General features: G+C 38.9%; 1 protein-coding gene across 1 annotated transcript in view; it reads right to left on the reverse strand.

The window, feature by feature from the left end:
- LAMA4 (laminin subunit alpha 4) overlaps positions 1–22,897 on the reverse strand; it is a 98,778-nt gene that overhangs the window by 30,283 nt on the left and 45,598 nt on the right. The window contains 14 exon segments of the mRNA XM_031066639.1: positions 342–485; positions 1,505–1,678; positions 2,853–2,992; positions 7,630–7,815; positions 8,459–8,575; positions 9,371–9,467; positions 10,539–10,680; positions 12,679–12,827; positions 14,414–14,530; positions 16,273–16,466; positions 17,216–17,383; positions 19,332–19,443; positions 21,601–21,711; positions 21,857–22,008. Of these exon segments, the coding sequence (XP_030922499.1) occupies positions 342–485; positions 1,505–1,678; positions 2,853–2,992; positions 7,630–7,815; positions 8,459–8,575; positions 9,371–9,467; positions 10,539–10,680; positions 12,679–12,827; positions 14,414–14,530; positions 16,273–16,466; positions 17,216–17,383; positions 19,332–19,443; positions 21,601–21,711; positions 21,857–22,008 (2,003 nt within the window).

The raw sequence follows: 22,897 nt of genomic DNA on the forward strand, positions 1-22,897 counted from the left end.
CAGGAAAGAATTGTAAGAGAAGAGAATTTCATATTGGTCAGACTTACAAAAGAACAAAGAAGCCTCCAACTCAGGAGGTAACTGAAAACAGGAAGGGTTTTTGTTCCTTAGCAAGGACTAGTAATCAGGAGGTAAAAAAAGGGAGGGACCACAGACACTATCTCTTCCTCCCTGTGGCCCCTTGGGTCTTGGCTCTTCAAAATGAGGAAGAATTTCCATTTATTTCAGTAGGAATAGAACCAGGCACTGAAAATTCCTGATCATCAGTTCTGACACAGCCTTTTCTTCTTGATTTTTCCCATGAACTGTTTGATTTTGGGGAAATACGCGTTATCATTTTACCTCTCAATTTTGATGATGTTGAAGTAAGAAGGCCAGGTGCTGACTGGCTTGGCATCCAGAGGTATCTCCACGTCTTGGCCCCCCAGATTATAAATGTACACAAGGTTGTCATTTTTAATTGCAAGACCAATGTAATGTTTTGCCTAAAACACCAATGGAGAAGGATGTTAGAGATACAACATTGAAAGAGATTTAATGCAGGACATAAGTAAAGGTAAGCTTTGATAAACTGAATGACACTTTTAAATATTACCAAAAGCTATTTAAGTAGAAACAAAACCCTCATTCTCTAATTGGTTGCTTTCACTGCATAAAACTGTACAGAAAAAAAGCCTCTGATATTTTACTTTATATCCATTTTGACTGAGGTAAATTCAAGGTCATGAGATCTCTGCTGACCATGAATTAGTCATGTTCAATGGGAAGCTGTTCATCATTATTTAGTGGACAGCGCCATGTGCAGGAAATAGTCTAAACCCTAAGTATTATGCTGTAATTAAATATTCTGCCAAGAGGCGTTTCACTTGATTTATATTCAGTAGACATTCTTTTTAGGAAAGCTTAAAAATGAAAGCCTGGCTCTTTACCTTCCCAAGTAATAGGTTGCCAGAATGATACCTGGCTTGTGAGTTGTGATTTTTTTCTTTTCACAACAACAGTTTAAAGAACAGCTATTTCAAATAGTGATCAAGAGTGTACAGAGTGTACAACAGCAGCACAAGCCACAGATAAAGAAGCCTGCTTATCTTGTAGGCCTGTGACCTCAGAGATTTGGAATTGACACTGTCAGCAGCATAAACTGATTAAAGCATATCTCACAGAAGCCAGGCAGGTGACATTAACTGCTTCAGAGCACCTCGGTATTGGCAGAGGAGATAGCAAGTGTGGCTTGCAGCAGTGACAATCAAAGCAGTACACTGCCAGGCAGTCTAATTTGCTTTTCAGAGAGAATCCTTCATTGTTTGGGGTGACAAGTCTCAAGGACAGGGGTCTCAGGAGCCCTTGCTTGTCACAAAATCAATGATGGTCATAGGATAGACACCTTTAGTTCTGAAACACGAAGAAATAGTGAGAGGAAAAACTGAGGGCAAATAAATTTCAAACTGATTTAATTTTTTTTTTTTAAATCTATGCATAAAAGTCAACTGGGCTATTCTCTTACATTCTTGTTTCCGAGGTACAAAATGAATCTGTCCGGAGAGGCTGCCAGCTGTGGGCTGTCTTTGTGGAGCTTTATGTACAAGCTCATGGAAGTGAAAGATTTCAGTTCTTCCACGTTGATCTTTGGATTGACTTCAACAGCTGATTGGCCTTCAAACATCATAGAGACTTGGACCTGCAGTTGCAAATGGGCAAAGTGAGACAGGTGTTGTTGCCTGGGGTCATTTCTTAAGGTGAGTGTAACAATACCCTGCCAGCAGCCTTGATTACTGCAAGAGTGGAGTTGGCATCTATATATTGGCATGTAAATTGTATGTTTGTAACAATCTTTCCTGAAAGACACTGTAAAGATTATGGAGAAAGTTATCTTAAAATTGATTAAAGGTCCTAATGAACTCTGCTTAAGCATATTCAGAAAGTAAATTACATTTCAGTGGGAGATAGATGTGTGCTTGGTTGAATCAGGGCTACATTACTGTGTATGCCACATAATGAAATTCTTACAGAGCTATAAAACTTCTGCCCATAATTTATTTCTTTTCTTTGGGAGTAGTACAACCATTTTCTGCTCATGAGTAATCCTGTTATATCATTGAATCTACAGTGATATTTATGAGATGCTAAAAAAAATGGAAAACTGTTCATTTTAGTTCAAAATGCTTTCAACATAACTGAAGTAATGTTTTCAAGTTTAAACACAGTATACCTGAATCGCATTTTAAAGAACAGTCAAGCACAACACACAAACTGATTTTTCCAAGTTATATTCCAGCACGGTGAACATACAATAATGCGCTGAATTTTTTATTTCTCTGAATGGATTCAAATATATTTGACCTTGGTTTTCCTGTTAGAGAAAAAACCCTCATTATTTATGTATGGTAATGAAAGTGGTTTTTTCTCTATTAAATATGTGTGAGCCAAAGATTCTCTTACCCTGCAGAAAATTAATTCAAAAGAAAGGAAAATAATGCTGTCATTTCAGAAAAGCTTACATTAAATTGCTGTAATTATTACTCATGGTAATTAGCTTTGTAGGTAATTTGCCTACAAATTATAGGTAATTAGCTTTGTTGTTCTGGCCATCTTATACATTGGGCCCAAACCTTTATTGTCAAGTTGCTACTGCAATAATAATAGTCTACCATGAGTACTATGATAATGTCAAAGTCTTGCAAATAGTAACTGTAAAGATTTTAATGACCTCCAATGTGCTTTGTTGATCCAGTTTTGGGAAGGTGACAATATTCAGGTTTGTGCTTCTAGCATAGCCCAAGAAAATGGAGGTTATAGTAAGATTTGATTATTAGCACTAGTAACCAAAAGTCCCAAAAGTCCAAAAGTTTTACCTTGCTTGCTACACTCCTGGTTTGAGCAATTAACTCTCTGATCCGCTGGATGCTGGAGGAAATGTTGTTTGCTGGTGCCTTCTGTTCTACTCTGCGCATTTTGTCCAGGAGTTGAGGGAAAACTTCTGTAAGTTTCTTCACTGCAGTTAGAAAAGAAGAGACAGATTTTTTTTCCTCTTTGAAAGACTGGTTTTGCATCAGGAAAATTCCACCCTATCCTCTTAGGTTCGCTCACCTGCCTCCTTCTGCTTTTTGACCAATTCATAATTATGATGTGTGAGATGCAGTGATTTTAGAAAGGGTAATGATTTAGAAGAATCTGGTATTGCTAAAGTTTTTGGAAATAAGTTTGCACAAAGGACACTATGTTTTCTTAGGACTCGTAGGTAATTACTGTGTTACCTCTGTAATACTTTCCTCAAGGACCTCTGCAAACATTAATAGTTTTAACCTTTTAATCTTCCTTCAAGACAAATGAATGTTAAGCCTAATTTTACATCTATGGCAACTGGAGCAGAAGAATTATTTGTTCAGCATCTCATTGGATATCTGAGGCTGACCTGGGAACTGCATCCAAGAGTTATGCTTCATGAACTCTTCAAATTCACTGTGGGGGAGATGTATAGGCTGTTTTCAGCTATGTGTGCCTCCCAGAGGTCATCCCCCAGACAGCAGCAGTGGCTGCACAGGAGATGTGTTTGCTTGTGGCTCACAGTCCACTCCCATGACAGAAACGCTGACAATTTCATGCTGTAGTGTACAACAATAGAAGGCCTTAGATAATGATGATGATGATGCATGTGCACCTAAACTGTGCTTAGTACTTGGCCCAGCCCTTGTGATTGGTAACCTTGTTAACTTTCCTGCCTGCATCTGCCAGGGGTCCTGAATTAGAGTCCTGGACCTTTGGTCTTTCACTGCTGTGTCCTCTGGTGGTACGTGTGCAAATGTCATTGTTGTCAAAGGGAAATGCTGGGGCTCTGTCCTGTTAAAAGTGAGAGAAGTCCTTTCCCAGGAAGATAAGCAGAAAAATTATCAAGAAGGTAAAATAACTACCCTTAATTATAATCCAATTTTATCACATCAGATTCCAATGACATGCTGCCCTTTGAAGGATATTTACACATCACATCATTTTTCATCTTTAATTAAATGTAGGTACAAGAAGCTGAGTATAATGAAATGCGATTTTAGCTGCAAGCGATGTGCATATAAGAAAAATCCAGCATTCAGAGTTAATTTTAATGACATGGATTCACTGTAAAGGTTAAGACCAGTTTTGTAGGGTTTAAAGTTATATTTTAGGGGTTGCCAACTTACATCCACCTGCTCTTGTGTTCTTGTTGTATTTTTACCTTTGTCTGGGACTCATAGAAGGGCTTGTGGTAGAAGGGACTTTAAAGATCCCCGAGCTTCAACCCCCTGCTGTGGGCAGGGACACCTTGCACTGGACCACATTGCTGAGAACCCCACCCAAGCTGGCCTTGAACATTTCTGGATGAAGACTGCAGAGAGGCAGGCAAAGGGGCTAATCATCAGATATGGGAGACTGTATAAAAGACAGGGGAGGAGGAGCAGACTCCAATCACTCTTCTGTGCTTCCAGTTTGCATTGAATAAGCCTCAGCCTCGTTCACATCAACCCAGAGTATGAGAATACTCTATGGAGTCCTACAAGTCTGCTTTGTTTTGGATAGAGTGAAAAATCTGTATTTGTCAGTCCTGTCCTGTCTCTGCTGGGCTGTTTTCATTTGTGTTTTACTCTCCAAGTTCAGTCTAGGAGTGGGCCATTAGACCCTCACTTTTTTTCCATTTAGTCCTGAAAGCAATCTCAGAAAATGATTTAGCAAATTGCAGCCACTTTTTTGTTTTCAATAATCTGCAACTGAATTGGACTTTTGTTTGATTCATTATCTTAAAACCTGGCTTCTCTGTTTGAAATTTGATGTATTAAACTTGAAATGCTACTATAGCATGAAAACACAAAACTAACATCTGTAACTACTAGAACTATTGTGAAATCTCAGTATAAATCTCTTCCTCTTGGCCTTTATAATGATAGTCTTCAACACAGAAGAACATTGATTTTGATTTTTGTCTTTGAGATGAAGGTGAGAGTGGAAAAGAAAACTACTCTTACCCAGTGATAAAATATAAAAAAAGAATAGAGGGGAAATTGTCAAGGAGGAAGTACTCTGAATGTAATCTTCCAAACATTTTCCCCTTTTACTTTTTGCTTCCCAAACTGTCTGCCACTCTCTCTGCCGAAGCCCACCAGTTCCCTGCACAATGGCAAGATGGACTGTTCTCAGACAAACTGCACAGCCAAGATATGCTCTCACCCTTCCAAACACCAAGTGCAAGTTTTATTCAAGGGCAGTGCAGACATGCCAGCTTAGAGGCTTCAGCATGAAGATTGGGTATTTTGGTGCTCCAGGCACCTGTCTGAACATTTGTTGTGACTTTCCTTTGGACTTGGTTGGGCATTCCTCCTGTCAGATCAACCTCTCCTGGCAGAATACACAGCTGATCTGGGAACTCTCCACCATGCCTGCCATGTCTACATCTGTCTTACTGGGCTGTGAATCACAATCACATCTGTCTGGAGCACTACCTGTGCCAGCCTCCTGTGTGGCACTGATCTCTCTTCTCAGCTATTTCCACCTGATCTTTCTGGCAAAAACATCTCATCAGACCTTTGAACAAACAAATCAAATGCCTTCAGAGCAAAAATGCCCTGGGAAAGCTTCCTCCACAAATGTACTAGGGCACACTTTGCTGTAGGCTGGATATTAGCATCTCTCCAACAGTTATTTTTGTGGTCAGCATGCCCTCCAGGAGCTCACATAGGAACAAATATTTTCACCGTGACTCCTGACCTGCAAATCCACCATCACAGAGAAGACATTTTTTCCAGGCACATCACCTAGGAGCTGTTCTTGTTCCTTTTTGGGAACAAAACCAAGGGAGACCTGGCCATTTTAACTCTGTTCACTCTTACAGAGCACATCAAATGCTGCTGGAAATATTTCCTCCAGCACAAGAGCTAGTATGAGCAGATTTTTTTGAATCCTGTATGTCTGCTGGCATTTTGAGCATGAAGAGCCAAATGCAGTCTGTGTTGCTACTCTACCCACTAAGCTGGCAAGGGAAAATGTTAAATGTAAATCAAGTGTAAAGGTGAATAAAAACAGCCTTATGTGTAAGCTACAGCACACTGTTTCTCTTGGAAATTTTTCATCGTACCATTCCCTCCTGGGAGGCCAATCATATCCACATTTGCATGATTTTCCATGGTAATTAGAGCTCATAGCCTAAACTACTCTGTGGTGATCAAAAACATTTTGCAGCAAGGCAATCCAATCCAAGTGCTGTTATATTAACTACACTCTTGTGGAGCTCTGTGCAGTGACTAGCAGTGAGCTTACCGATTCCCAGAGGGACAGGTTCACTGTTTCCTTTTGATGAAAAGCTCAGAGAAATCTGAGTTTCCTCCAGTTCTGGAGCCAGAAATTGGGATATTGAATAGCACTGTAAAGGGAACCACCTATATACCAGTTCTTGGGAGCATTCACTTAACCAAAAATACTAGGGGTAAGGGTCTTATGGATCATGGAATTCTGAAAATAACATGACTCTTGGGATTCCCCAGCTGAGAGGGAAGACTGTGACTTTGGAACACTAAAAACAGTGTTGGGTTTGGTGCTCATAACACCATTTACAGTAAAATGACACTTGAGTTGTAAACTTCCTGACAGAAGGAGAAAGGATTTAGGGCAGTAGATCTGTGATTCAGACTATCTGGAGACAGAGTCAATGAGGTTATGGAATTTCTCTGGGGCACTTTTAGGAGGCAAGACATCACTGAACAAGTCTGCAGGTGATGATATCATCAAAAGTGTGAAGGAAATTACTTGTTCTGGACTTCCAACCTCCCTAACCATAAATATCTTAGGATTAGTGAGCCTCCCAAGCAGAGTCAAGAATACATGGAGCAATAAATAGTGATGCTGTAATCAATTTTTCATTCAAAATATTTTCATTTCTAGATTGATTATCTTCTTCCCCAATTATTCTTTTCCTTCTTTCTATGTTTCCTTTTTCCTTCTTTCTACACTTCATTTCAGCTTCATCTTTGCATCTCTTTTTCTACTCTCCCCTATCATCTTCATTTTAATTTTGTAGTCTGCCTTAGCTTTTCTTTTGTCCTTTTATTTGCCTTAAATTTTTCATAATAAAAATAATAATAAAAGCGGAATTAATGTGATGTTTACAAGCTTCTCCAGAAATCACTCTGCTTAAATATTTTATTTCCTCCTTTATCCTCTTTGACCCCTTTGTTTAGACTACAAGCTCATCAAGTGAGGGACCATTTCTTCTCCATGTTTGCACTCCTGAAGACAAAAGGGCTCTGTTTTCAAATGCTTCTCAATGTTAAAAAGCAAGCAAACAAAAAACCCTAAATCACCAACCATAATAGCAAGAAGTGTTTAAACAAGCTGTTTACCATTCAGTGTGACCTTGGTACCCTGATAAAAATGAACTAGAATTCAGTAAGTCTTCAGCACTTAAGTGTTTAAATAATTTTTGGAAGTCCCTGAGGATCCAATGTTTTTAAAATACAGTCAAGATCTAGAAAACTGCTAATTTTTGAACATTTTCATGGAAGCAAAATACTAGAAGAATATGCAATGTAAGCAATTCATACAACGTTATTGCGATGATTCCCTGATTTTTTAACATTTGCCTGAGAAATGGCAAGCTTCAGGCCACCCTACCTGCATCCCCAGCTGAATGCACAGCACTGTCATATGCCTGTGAATTGTGCTGGAAGTCTTGCAGGTTTTGGGACCACAGCCTCACGTTCTCATCCATGGGGGTGGTAGCCTGTGTTACTGTCGTGGTGGCACTTACAGCCTCTGCAGTCTTCAGCTGAGCTTGCTCCAAACGCTCTCTGGCCTCCTCTACAGAACAAATAGGGAAGGATAGGAAATGAACTCTTTCAAATATTCAAGTGTGTTGTGTGTCCCATCCCTCCCCACTCTCCGTCTTCCCCTTCCCTTTTCTCTTCTTCCCTCCAGTCTATATACACTGAGCATGATGCTGTATGGAATGGATTATTCTTTTGGTCAGCTGGGGTCAGATGTCCTGGCTGTGCTCCTTCTTAACTTCTCATGCATCCTCAGTCTCCTCACCAGTGTGAAAAGCAGAAAAGGCCTTGGCTCTGTGCAAGCCCTGCTCAGTAGCAACAAAAACATCTCTGTATTATCAACTCCATGTTCAACAAAAATCCAAAACACAGCCCCATGCTAGCCACTGTGAAGAAAATTAACTTTACTGCAGCCAGGACCAGCGCAAGAAGAATGTTAATAATTTCAGCGCCAAAGCATTTAATTTCATTATGAAAGTGTTAAAGCTGGATATTTGATATCTAGGTCTAGTAGTTTCAGCCAAACTCCTTTAAGTGCCCACAGTGCCAAACTCTTAGTAGCAACTTCACATCCATATTCAAAGATAAAAATGTGCTCTTGAATGTACGAAGATAGGACATCACAGAGATGAATGTGTGAAGATAAGACATCACAGAGATGAAGTTCCTCTTCCAACCTGTCTCTGCTGACTGCATTTTTGCAATGGCTCTCATCAGCTGGCTCCGCAGGGCGTTCATTCTGGCAAAAGTGCCATTGACTTGCCAGCTGGTGTCTGCAATGGTGTAACCGCTGCCTGTGGGGACAAAAGGGGTGGTACAGCTGAGGGGAGTCCAAGTGGTGTCTGAAAAGGTAAATTCAGTCCTGGGGAGGTATGTCCTTAGGCACTTACTATGCCATGGACAGTATATCATGATCTCTTTTAATTTCGAACATATTTGTACTCCTGACTTTACAGAATCCAAAGGAAAAACCAGCCCTGCAGCACCCCTGCTTGCCACAGGGCGTCTTCCAAAAACCTAGAGAGCTGTGTTCCAGTCAGTACTCTTTGTCCTTGCTTTACCAGAAGTGCTGAGAATAGCTGCAACTGGTACACAAGAATAGTTTTAAGGAACTCAAATTGTCCTGAAAATTTTAAAAAGTAATTCTGTAATTCTAGATCTTTCATTTACAGTGAAGAAAGGCCAAACTACTTTAACAGTTATTATTACCCTCCGCTGGTGAAATCCAGCTTTCTCAACATTTAAGCTGCTGTGATTTGATTTTAATTGAACTACTTAATTGAGTATATTTACCAGTGAACAACAGTTTGCAGGCTCACATTTAAAATGGTAGTTGTATGTGAAATGGACTTTTCATGAATGAAATAAACTATCAGTATCTAGTAGGATGACAACACGTGAGCTACTCAAACTGTGCCCATGGCTATTTCAAGTACTTTCTGTGGTAAATTCAATCAATAGCCTATTCTGTTGCAGCAGTAGTTCTGCTTAGTTATGTGCTTCTGAAATTTATTTTAATGTGCTTTTTCTTTTTTTTTTTTTTTAATGGCTATAAGCTGTTTGGGAAAGTAGAAAGGATGTATATTTACTGTCATGTGCTGTCCGTTGTAGCTGCATGGCTCGGATGAGAAGTTCTTCACTTTTACCTTTATGGTAAATGACCTGAGTATCAATTCCAACTGCAGCCTACAAGCATGTTCCAAAAAAGAAAGTCAGAATAATCCTTATCAAATATTCCACTTTATTGTGATTAACTGTGGACAATATTTTACCTGCATATAAATGCAACTGCAAAGTCACTACAGTTTCATTTGCTTTGTTAACATTTAAGATTGGCAGTTGGATTGGAAAAAAAGTCTGAAAGCAAAGATTTCTGTTTTAAGAAAGTTTAGAGAAATGTATGGTCTTCCAAACAACAGTACTGAGTAACAAAGGTGGAGGAAATCCTCGTAAGTTATCAGCTCCAGTTTAGACAATGTGACTAAATGCTGCATGTTATTTAGGCACTGTGACTGTTCATTTCTACTGTCATCTCAGATAGATGATTAATGCTTTCACTTCATGGGGAGCTGCCTTGCAGTCTGCAGCAGTATGCTGGAAACAGAGGGCTGGACTTGAAATCCCTCAGCCCTCTGGGGTTCAGACCCCTTCAATCTACCCAAATCCTCTCACTATCCTACTAATAAATTGCTGGTAAATAACATGTATATAGGTTGGTAACTACAGGCATACAAAAAATATGCCTGTAGTTGTAGAAAGTATTTTTGAACAGAAAGGCCAGAGAAAAAATTAGCATCCTACTCCTATCCTACTCCTTACACTGAGTGTATGAGTGGGCTTCGTCCAATTTCAGCCTGATTTTCTATGAGACACAGGGATGTCTTGACCACATTTCCTGCCGCATGGCACTGAGTGAAGCAGGAGGACTCAAGCACTAAATGCCAGCTCAGGTTCCTGCAGGAGTAGGGAGTTGTCTGTAATTTCACAGAAATGTCTCAATGTGAGTGACAACACAGAGCAGCATCACCCTATGGGACAGGGACAGAAGATCCTCTTGTGTCTTTTTAAATACCAGGGGATTTCAGACTAGAAGAATAATTAACTACATGGGATTTAATTCAGGAAATAATAAAGGAAAAAATTGTGCAGTGAGAAGTTCAATACTGCCAGTTAAGATAAATTTGTTTTTTCTTTACACTTAGGAGCCTGGAGTCTCTGAAACTTTGTAAAGTAAAAGCTGGTATGAAAATTACTTACATCCTTGACCCGGTTTGTTGTGTTCAGTGCCAACAATGCAACTTCATTGGCTTCTTTGATATAGCCAGCAATGTTTTCGTACACATTTGAAGCATTGATTGCCCTTTGTACCAAACCATTTGAATCAACACCATACAAATTCCTGTTAAAAAGAGAGCAAAAGGTGAAAGAAACCAAACTGAATCAAAGTAGTTTCTGACTACATAATCACACACATAAAGGTACTTGGCCTAACTGGTATTCTCTTTGTTGGGTTTGACCAATCTGAAGCAGGTGAAAACTGTGTGGATAGAAGAGTCTTCCCCGCCATTTAACTCTGAGAATTTTGCCCTTAACATTTATGTGAGCAGCAACAAATGACTGTTCAGCTTTTACTTTCTTTTTTTTTTTTTTTTCTAGATTAGATATTCCATAGATTAACAGAATAACAGGTCTATCAGTAATCCTTCTTCAGGAACAATTCCTCTCCATGAATGGAAAAACCTATGTGTTCCAGTGACCAGGATAGCTGTGTCACTGTCCTGTCTATATTTTCCAAAGGTAAGTGGGAAAAGGGGAGAATCAGATGAAGAATTATCCCTAGCCATGAGAATTTGCAGGAAGTTAGACTGAAAGAAACCTTTGATGGTATGGTTTTGATCTGCGTATTAGGTGATAACTGGTCTTCTGGGGAGATTCCAAACAGAAGATAGTTCAGGGCTCAACATTCATCTGTTAACAATTCTGAATAGATATTATTTTTTAATGTTCTGGTGATAAGCAGATTTCAAAGTATATTTTAGAAATAGATTCTAAATATAGATGTATTTGCACGTGTGTGCGTTCACTTCAAAGTGTTTGCACACCGAGAGATTATTAAATTTCCAGATTCAGCATTATTGCGAGAATTTTCTGCTAAAGTCCCTTAAGGCAAAACAATAAACTCTATCAAATAAAAGCCTAACAGGCTAATAAAGCAAACCTATAAAACCAAGATGTTTTGAAGACAGGCTAAATGTTTTAAAGGATTAAAGTTTTCACTGCAGACAATCTTCTCAACAAACAATGGAGTCAGCATTATTCCATCTGGGTATTTTGTGATTACTTTTGTTTGCTTTTTGTGAAATTCCTAATGTGTTTGGCTTGGTAATAATTTTTAAATTATTTTGGTAAGGGAGGAAGGGTAGCTATATGGGGTATTTTCTTTCAAGTTGGTCTGCTGTCCCCAATTAGCTGATCTCAGACTGAACGTACTGTTTGGTTTTTATGTTTCTGTAGTTTGTGTGTCATTATAGAACAGTTTCAGATGTCAGCTTTATACAATTGCATAAAAGAAGACCATCTGTTATTTTTTTCTCTATTTTAATCTCCTATCTAGGGCATACGAATATTAAGAAACAACTGGTATTTAGATAATATACTTGAAGAGTAGATGTAAGCTTATCTTCCAAAAGCATATGCCTATGATGTTACTTAAGGTAGAATTTGGTGACATATTTTATTTAAGAATTCATTTACAGCAGTGATTTTTTCCATGGATAGTCCCAATTGCAAAAAAAAAAAAAAAAATCATTAAATTTATCTGGAAATGATTTTTTAGTAAATTGGTGGAAGATACTAAATGCAATGTTGATGCATTTAGTATCTTCCAGCAAAATAGAAAGACTTACAATAAGTTTTTGATGTTGTTGTGAGCCAGTTTCATTGGGACAGAACCTACTAAGCATCGGAACTGCTCCATCTGTAAAATTGTTCTTGGAATAAAATTATCTCAAAGCTCATTTTGTGCCCTGTAATGCTAAACATTTTTTAAATGTAAATAAACTTGCTGACATGAGCAGTTTCTGCAGACCCCATTTAATCTTGCTTGTATTATGTTACTTTTCACTAATCCACCTTTCCTATTTTGCTATAGGAAGAGGAGAACATGCCCAATTAGACTAGAGAGAATGTCATGCAAGATATATACTTGTTCCTTAAAAAGTTCCATAGATTTTGTCCAGCTCAACTTCAGCTGTTCTTTGTGGACCATGACAAGTCCTTCTACACAAGACTTAACACTGATTAGTGCCTATTTGTTGTCACTGTGCTTCTGCTTGTCTTTTCAGCTGTTCAGTAAGTGGCACTTGTATGAACATAATCTGCTGAAGTTAAATTTTACCCATCCAGCTCATCAGCAAGTCTTCCTAGGTTTTGTGCATGATGCATAGCCTTCTCTACCAGTTCATCATCAAACAGGGACAGGTTGGCTATTTTTTCTTGCAGTTCCTTTTTTGCTCCATCTATTTCTGCGTAGAACCCCGATGCATTCTGAACAAAGCAGGGAAGGGAGGAAAGAAGATGAAAGTTGTAAAAATCGAGTCTGTATTTTGATTATTATGGGTTTTTTTACCCTTTATGTTATTATAATGTTCCTTTATTTCTGCAAAGGTTGTTTTATTTTACATCTTTAAGAGAAAAAGAGGAAAGATCTAATGGCGAATGCCAGTATGGAGACAAATGCAGGAAGATGAAAATCAACAAAAATTCCAGAAATCACTTAAGAAGGCATTGGAGAGACATGCATAAAATAAAAAAAGAAATATGGTAAAAGTCTTTCTGTATGTCCTGTATGTTTGCTCCAGAATTGTGCCAATGACAAGTCTTTTAGAGTTAAGTCCCCTTTCTGCCTTCTTGCACAGAGAGATTCCTCATGCTAAGACATCTTGGATTAGTCTAATTTGCAAATCAGTCCACCTAAATACTACCTATGTATGTATAGGCAAGGAGAAGTGGAATCCCTTTGCCTTAGCCATGTTTCTTCCTTTTATGAAATACTTGGGGGAAGACCAAAGGCCTGCATTCACTTTCTCTCCAGTACACAAGCTTTCCGATGTATTTGAAGATTATAAATGTGGTAACATGTGATTATAAATACAAAATACATGAAAAAGCATGAAACTGAGGGAGGGGAAAAGGATGAATGTGTGAAATGTGGAAATACTTGTTGCTGATGAGAACGGACAATGTATGATGTTTGTACTTCCTTCCCTGCAGTGTGAACATCCTCAGTGGGGAACCCAAAATTATAAACTTCAGCAATTCATTTTGGACAAAACACCAGAGAAAAACTCCAATGTACTGCTTGAACACAGGGATGGTTGCAAAGTAAGTTGTCGTTCTGTTTTCTCAAATTATTTTTTCAAAGAAAAATTAATGACTTTTCATAAATGCTTTTGTGTCAAGAAGTGGGCAACTGTGACCAAAATGAATGCTTGTGGAAGATTTTATTTTTTCTTCAGCTATTTCAAAATTTTAAAGTAAGTCATGAAGAAAGAAAGCAGCTTTGGTAAATATTTTACTTAGCAAATTCCTAGTTTTATTTTCTTTATCTTCTCATAGAAAAGCCAAACCCCAAAAATGTCTACAAATTTCCTTCAGCACCATGTCTGATTCAAAACACTGGATAGTAGTCTACAGCTCCAGGAAAGGATTTCTATACAACAATCTGGTTATATATGTTTGACACAGTGCCTGGTTCTAATTCTGATATCTGGGATTTTTAGTGTTCTTCCAGGCTCACTCCTAGGCACTAGGAAAGGAATTTAGCATATGATGCAGTCTTTTACCAGAACATTTTTTGGCAGTTGCTTATAATGAAATAATTGAGAACTCTACAGCATAATCTTTCATTGTGCTTTGCCTACAGTAATGTGTCCTTATATTAGAATTATTTTTTTTTACAGTAAATTGTAATAACAGAGCTTTTCATCCAAGAAAACCATCTACTTTTTCCGGGAATATTAGCCAGTGTTTCACTGAAGCAGTATAAAAAAGGAGAGCTTTTCCATTAGTGATCTAAACATGACTTCGAAAAATCTGGATGTATCATTTAAACAAGCCACTGAGGCACTTACCTTTATTACTTCACTTAACTCAGAATTGACCTTTTGTGGTTCTTCCAAAATAGCTGAGGCACTGAGCAGAATGCTGTTCACTTCATCCATTTGCTCTTTTGTCTTCTCATGTTGTTTCTAAAAAGAAAGCTCAAACCATAAATCACACCCTATACCATTTGTGCTTTGATGTGTTAATTTTTTGTTAAATGTGCTGGAGTTAATTCAAAGATAGCAGTGAGCTAAATAGATTTTAGACATATCAGAAGCCTGACTTTCCAAGACAGGTCTAATTGCTACATATTATGATGTGAATTACTTTTTGTTTGTTTGTTTTGTGAAAGAAATGTTGGATGATTTGAAAAAAATATTAATTTCATTTTACATTACAGCCTAAGAAGCTATTGGAATGAAGCACTATTCAGTTCACAGCAGAGACAAATTAAACATGGATTTTTCATTGTCATCTGGAGACTAAATTTTTCTGGAGTTTTTTTAAATCTACAGTACAGAGATCTCTTTTCCTTGTCAGTAGTAAAGCCAATGTGAACAATCTCTTTTGTACAGAATCTGCCTTCATTGTGAGGAATAATGTAGACCCAAATGGTTAAGAACAGTGAACAAATACAACTACACACTTCAGGCTTTGCTTCATAACTGTGAGGCAAGCTGCAGCTTGGCATTGTAATTATGGAACAATGGAAAAACAGAAAAGGTTTTGTATTTAAGGATCTCAAGCTCTTGTGAAAGGATTCACTAGAGGAGTACGCCTGATTTCTCTATTGAATTCTTAGACCTTCCATATCAGCATGAACTTCTAGCACTGCAAATTTCAAGAAGTCAAAACTCTGCCACTGATGCTGTGAAACACAGAGGTTGGCCTGAATTTGTGGGATCATTCTTCAAATCACAAAATTGCTCGCTAACACCCTCTCCTCCAGGAAACAATTTCAGCTATTGAAATGAAAACAGTTTGATTTGAATGGCCCCAGATTGTTCTCTTTGTAATTATTTTCCCTCCCGAAAAAATAAATGAGAAGTTTTAGGTGGGATATTTTGGTTTTGAATTCCTTAAAAGAAATTTATGAAAACAGGAAAAGAATCACAGATCTGCTCTGAAGAGAAGGGGACAGGTCACCTCTGAGCTGTGTTCCAGGGTGGAAGCTTTACTTTGTCCAAAACCCTGAAACTGTTCATTTGGACAGGGGAAAACTGTTGTAGCCTCATAGCTAAGCTAGCAAGTTCACCTAGCAAGTAGGAAACCCAATTTCAAGGTACCTATTGTGGAGCAGTTAGACAATGGATTTGGGCTTGAAGATTCAAGGGCAACTGTCAACTCCTGAAAAAGTGGGGATGCATTTTGTTTAAAGTGGTTCGGAGGAAGTTTGGATCAGACAGTATGAATGCACTCAGCCCAGGGCACAAATGCAGTGCAGAGTCTTTAATTGTTTTCTTAGAACAGAATTAGTTGTGTGAACATGAGGCCCTCCCACATTATAAGTCAGGACACAATTGGATGAAGTAATCCCACCACAATATTTGTAGCAGCCATGCTACCTAAAATTTCAAGCTTCTTGAGTTTTACTGTAGCATACCTTTCTAGTCTAGGCATAAATACCCCTCTCTTCCTCAGTCAGATGAGGCATGACCTGCCAAAACTTCTCATTTATTGTCGCTCCACAAATAGATAATAGTACCTTGCACTTCTACAAGCTGTTTCTTAGAACTGAAGAGTCAAACTCATCCTGCTGAGTGCTCCAAGAAATTAATTTTTGGTGTGGTGATTCCTGAATCTAAATTGTGTGCAATCTACTGTTTTAAGTAGTGGCAGAGATGGAGTGTTCACAGTCAACACTTATGATAAGTGTGGTGCACAGTACCTCCTGCCTTTGGAGCCTGGCTGTGTTTTCCCTGTTTATATCCTCCGTTTGTGTAACATAGTCAAGCGCCTCGCCTAATGCCTCCCCCAGGTCTGACAGCTTCACGTCCTGTTCGCTGAGCTGCTCCAGCACATCAGTTACCAGGGATCTGGTGTCGTTGTGCTTCTCGTGAAATGCTTCAATTTGCTGTAGCACTGGGAGAAAAATAAGAGGCCAATAAATCCAAAGCTTGCATTTCTGACAGAACTTACCTATACAGCAATTTCTTTGCTGTTATTCAGGCAACAGTAAAACACATTTTGTAAAGCTCACTTGAGGGATTATATACCTAGATTTTAACTTTCCCTTCTCTTTGAGAAGGAAAGATGGCTCTCATTTTACTATTTCGTTTTAATCCTATTACTTCCCCCTCTGAATATATTTTATTAAAAGAAACTAGGTCTGTCTTTGCCTACTTTACATTTGTTTTTCATTGTTAAACCTAGGCAGCCTGTTCTGGAGAAGACGGTCTTTATGCCTCATGTTCTGACTCATGTTCACTAAGCTGTGAGAATTAGGCTGCCACTTTTTCCCATTGTAGCAGCTTTTCTCTCTCTGCTCTTGTTTGCTGTCTCCATAGCAGAGCTGGCAGGGGGGATGATGCTCACATGAGCAATGCCAGCCCTGCCATGAACCTTCCTAGGCAGCTGTTGTTGAGGTGCTGCAGTGCACAGGCACACACAGACACACAGACCTTTTCCTCCCCATTTTGCTGTGAGGAGCACCAAGCACCAACAGGGACTTGGGGCAGGAATTTGGAGCAGCAGCATCTCCATCACAGCAGCTGGTGCTTGCCAAGTGCCTGCTGGATCTGCCCAGGGCCCAGCAGTACACCCAGAGCTGCCCAACACCTGCCAGCTGAGCATCAGCACGTGGCTGAAAGGAAAATTGACTTAAAACTCACACTCCTCTGCTGCATTTTCCTCCTCATCTGCAAGTTGCCTCTGATTAGTGAAAGGCTTTCGGCGTTTGATCTCCTTCAGCATCTCCTCAGCCACGCTGCGCTTCTGGGCAATTTCTTCAGGGCTCAGCTCTTGTTGAATTGCATAGTATTTTGACTTGCTGCTGATTTCTAGGGGGAAAAGGGAACAGATGGTCGATTCAGTATGACTACAGAGAAATAAATACTGTGGACTACTTTTACTTTTGTGAATTGTGATGATACTGATGGCAAAACAAATTTTAATTATCTTCAACTCCATAGTAGGTAATCATTATATTTAATCCAATCTTAATATTAAATCTGTAAATAATTCACTCTTTCTGTCACATGTGGAGGTCTCAACAGAAAAGGATGGGATTAAGCAGACATGGGTTGTGTGCATTATTTGGCTTGACATTTCTTATAGGCTGGGATAATAATTTTGTTTTGGATTCTGTGGCATGTAGCAGGCTGGGGCTTTAATCTAGATCATGATTTTCAAGTGCTGCTGTTTATAAAATAATAACAATGCCAAGGAGACTGAAGTAACCTCATTTTCCATCTGCAGAAGTTTGAGGCATCCTAAGGAGGTAACATATGGCTTCTTGCCTGATGCTGCCTAGCTGGTTTGGAGATAGATACTATTTTAAGGTTTTGGTCTCAGTTCAAAAAACATTGTTGTATCCCTGCAGCTGAAATTGAGTTTACCCATTCCCAGTGTAATCATTACAAAGTTTACTCACTTCTCACTCCCTGGACTTAAATACCAATCACCTCCTCTTCTATTTCCTGTGATGTGTGTGCCCTTGGCTAGCGCTTGTCACTAGCTTTGTGGGTAAACAAAGTTGGCAAAACCAGCATTATTCTTATGGAAGATTTTTATAAAAAATAGGTGTGTAATTGTGTCACCACTGGTTCCTTGACAGAGTGTCTATATGCCTGCTCTTGCTGGACTCTGAGCTCATTAGCAGAGCTTTAAGGGCTCATACTGAGCAGAAACTGATGATGACCATGGATTTCTTTTTCCTTATGCTGGCACATGTGTGGGTGAACATGGGTGATGCCTCTGTAGAAGAACAGTTTTGAGCATAGTGGAAATAATTTTCACCTACTTGTTTCCAACTGTTTTCATGCTACTCACAGTCATGGACATTTTTTCTTCTATAACAGCTTAACGTGATTGTGCCATTTGTGTGCCAAGTTAGATGCATATCTGCCTTATGTGGTTCCTGTCCTGCTCCAAACCAATTAATGATACAAAAGGATGATACACAGACATCAACCATGATTGTTAGTGACGTACAGTGAGGCTCATGCTGACACTTGTACTCAAAAATTGTAGAAATGAAATGTGATAGATGGCCAGACAGTCAGTGGTTTTTAGCATCAGAGGTGTAAAAAGACAGTACAAATAAAACATAGTATATGGTCTTAGCCTGGCTCTTTTTCGTGATGGGACATATTAACCATGTTTCTTGAGAGAAAGTAATGGAGCACCCATGGAGGTAAGGATAAGCAAGGATAACAGTTGATATGTAACAACTTTTCCTTACACAAGCTGCCAGATGGCTTGCAATAACTGCCAAGATAGAGCTAATCAGGTCTAATAATCAAATATTTTCAATTGGAAAAGGTCTGTTTAACCTCAGCATTTCTATTCTGGTGCCATAGACAGCTTTTGCCTGCTGTTGGCTTTGCTGAAGAGTGAGGGAAATCTGTTCTGCAGCAGGATGGAGGCTTTCATGTCACAGGTGTACAGGGGACAGGGGTGTTTTTGAGTATATTTATTTCATTGCTTTCTGCAGGTACTGAATAAGAGGCTGCAGTTGGTTTAATCTCATTTTTATATTTCAGGATGATAATGGTATGTCACAGATATTCCAGATGAAGATGATTATCTCTGACTAGGAAATCTTTTTTGAGTGCAGTTGTGCTTGAGAGGGTGTTCACTGTTGCCATAAATTACATATTGTCCTATATATCAGAAGATTTTCCTTTGATATATAGGACAGTAAAAATTCTTGATGTTCCATTAATACATGAAGGTTTCATTAATACATTCTTGACACTGAGATGAACCAGGAATGAATCTATTTACCTTCAATGTTATCTCTTATATCATTGAGCTGCTGCACAAGCTGGGAAGCACGGTTGTTGATCTCCGTGGTTTCCTTCTGTACCAGGCGGCCTTTGCTGGATGCTTCATTTCCCTATGAATAAACCATGAGAGTAAACATTAGATTTCTTTTCAGATGTGAGGATGAGCAGTATAAACACACATTTTGCTTTCTCCTGGTGAGCATGTGGAAGTCCTTTTTATCATATAAAGTAGTATTTAAAGGTGTTCAAAGTGAAGATCTGTCTTGTCATTGTTTTCAGAATTGCAGAGTGAGAGATTAAATCCTGTCTCATATTTATCCATAGTTTGCTGCGATAAAATTTTCATAAATTATGTACAGTTGTAAAACTCTATCTACTGAGTCTCCCAGGCATTCAGTGGGGCTGCTGGTATGGCATTTCCTGAGTAAACAAATAGAATGAAGAAAAAGGTGTCAAGCTCCCAACTCGTTTTAGATCTGTGTCTCCCTCAAGTGAGGTCCCCAGCCCTGCAACTTGTAAAATGCTCCGAACAGAAAATACTGTGAGTGTCTGCAAAACCCACTCAAGGCCCTAGCACCCATTTTCCATAAATGTTCCCTGAAATAGCAAAGAGCTCAATATATTCGGAGTTACTATTGTGGTCTTCCATTGTCAGAGTCTGGGGTCATTATTTACCTGACTTACTAGCAACCACAAGTATTGATGTGAAACTAGCATTAGCAGTAACCAGGGAGAAAAGACCAGAGGAAATACTGAATTTATTTGCTCAGGGACAGTAAAACTGACGAATGAGGAAAGAAATCCCCAGATAGTACTGCAAATGAAATGTTATTATCCAAACTCACAAAATATTCATAGAAAACCAAATGCCTTAATCAGTCTGCCCACTAGCTACAGAGAGGGACACTGAGGCATGTGAGCTTGGACAGATATTCACAGGTACGGAGCTGTGAGTGTGAGTTGGTTTAATAAAAGCTCTCTTGAACTTAGGCATAGTCTGTATAAATTTTATGTGCCCTTTCTGCTAAGTAAGTGTTGATTAAAACCACACAAACCAAAATTTTCTCTTTCACTTTCCTTTGTGCTGCTTTTTTGCCCCCTGCCTGTTCCTATATTTGAGTTTTAGTTTAAGGTATAATTTTAATTTGTCTTGTGAAGGAATTGGTAAGGGGAATATAAGGTCTGGCACTTTGCAATAAGCATGAAATATAATCTAGTTGTATAGCAGCTGTGGCTATCTTTGATAATACATAGAGTGATGAATTTTACTAATATATGTATATTGCAGCAACAGAAAGATGTTTAATATTATCTTTTTAAAATAGAGGATAAGCAATTTTGAACCCTATTTCTTCTCTTAACATATATCATAGCATATATAATATTCTTCTAGGATGCAATGAAAGTGTTGTGGGAGATGAGAGCTGATAACCCTAATTTTATAGCCTGGCAGCTGGATGTGGATGCAACATTTATGATTATAATTGTATTAAAAATATCTTGAGTGCTGATCAAGCTCCCATCTCAGTGGGTACATGAAAAATCTTTTAAACTGTCAGTTTTGAAATATATTTTGAAATGTCCAATCAGGACTAATTTAATTTTAAGAGAGCATACATGTAAAATAGATATAGTACAAATGCTCCCAAAGTCAATCTGCATCAGTTTAGTGTTGGTTACTTCACTTAATTAGAAATCAAAATGTGAATGAGAAAGGCAACGTGTCTATCCCAGATCAACCACGTTGTGTAGGGGGTAGGTGGGAACTCAAATCCTGAGGGGAAGATTTTTGTGAGTGGTGACAAACCTCCAACCACACTCAACACACTTTTTACCTCCTTCTTTTTCTGTGAAGACTTGATAATTCATTTATGCTTTTATTTCATATTTAAAGTAGAAAGTTACAAAATAGAAATAGAAATAGAAGGTTCTTCCAGCTGTCAGGGCACACCCACTCTTGTTTAGTGACCCTGAAGTGTCAGACTAGATGTATAGAAATTTTTTTATGAAGAGGGTCAAACACTGGAACAGGTTTCCTAGAGAGATGGTTGATGTCCGATGTCTGTCAGGATTTAAGAGGCATTTGAACAATGCCCTTAATAAGATGCTTTGACTTTTGGTGGGTCCTGTATTGCTTAGATGGTTGAACCAGATGATCATTTTAGGTCCCTTCCAACTGGGACTATTCTGTACTCGCCTCTTATGCCAACAGGTGAATATGACAAAGTGCCAACCCTCAGAGCTTCGGCAGAAGGCTGTAAACAAACCTGTTCATTAAGTGTTTCTGCTTCTCTGACGAGATCATTCATTTCATCTGCAGCATCATCAACCTGGATGGTCCAAAGTGTAGCATGATTCTTCTTTTTGGACATTGCCTCCTGTGTATGGGAAAAAAAGTCAGTGCATCTGAAAACAAACTCCTTCTCTAGTGAGGGCAGGGATTGATTGAAATTTACAGGAATGGAGTGGAAATTCAAAGATTCAAACTACATGAAAAAATAGACAAATCATCAGTGTTTGTACCTGGAGATGAGTGGTAGTGAGGTTCAGGTCATTCAAACGCCTTTGAGCTGCAACACCTGTAGAAATGCTCAATAAAGTGGATTTGCTTTCGTCGATCGTCAGAACTGACAATCGGATGTCATCTGTCAAATCCCAAATGCATTTATCGCAGCCTGATAAGAAAATAAGACAGCATAATTTTTCTTTAGTGTTTGTGTCAGCTACAGCAAGTGTCTTAAATGCGTGCAATAGTGCTCTTGACCCATGGTGTTCACTCTGTCACTGATGCTTGCTGGTGGATACCCCTTTTCTTTCACTTTCATCCTCCCACTTCCAAGGTTACTTCTACAGTACAGTTATGACATTTCTAGCTGAGCAGCACCAGATGGGACTGCTCAAAGAGGCTGACACAGGGATTCTGTAATCAGTTGGGAGTGAGGGAGAGGTATTTCCTGGCTATTCCCTAGGCACTACATGTTTGTGGCTTGAAGGACAACAGATGAAGGTCAAACAAAACCAACTGCATTTTGTCAGAACCTCAAACTTGATATTTAAAATTTAGTGGTATGAGAAATAAGGATGTCTAGCACATGGGCTCTTGGCCACCTACCTCGTTACAAGGACAACTTCTAAAAGCACAGTTATAATGTGCTCAGAAAGTGCCTTGGCTGAACTATATCCTTGTTCCTGCTGAATGATTGCAGTGCCGCCTTGTTTATAGTGACACTGGTGCCAACACTGAATGCAAGAGACTTAGGTGAATGTGAAACACAGATTCCTACAAAAACTTTTGCTCAATATTTCAGCAGGCCCTGAATGTTTTCCTTCTGGTTGCTCTTCAGGCACATGATCCCTCTTGGGAGTTGGTTCAGTAACCCATGATCTACATCATATACAGGTATAAATACACTAACATTTAAAAAATACCTATGGTTACCAATAGCTACAACATAGTACTCCTGGAAACTCCCCAGGCTACTCCTGATACTCCCTATCATTAGAGTGTGGGAGACAGTGGGCAAGGAACTGACTGATGGATATATGCCAAGTTTTCAACAGCAG

This window comes from Geospiza fortis, unplaced genomic scaffold (assembly GCF_000277835.1).
Source record: "Geospiza fortis unplaced genomic scaffold, GeoFor_1.0 scaffold98, whole genome shotgun sequence".
Classification (NCBI taxonomy): Eukaryota; Metazoa; Chordata; class Aves; order Passeriformes; family Thraupidae; genus Geospiza; species Geospiza fortis.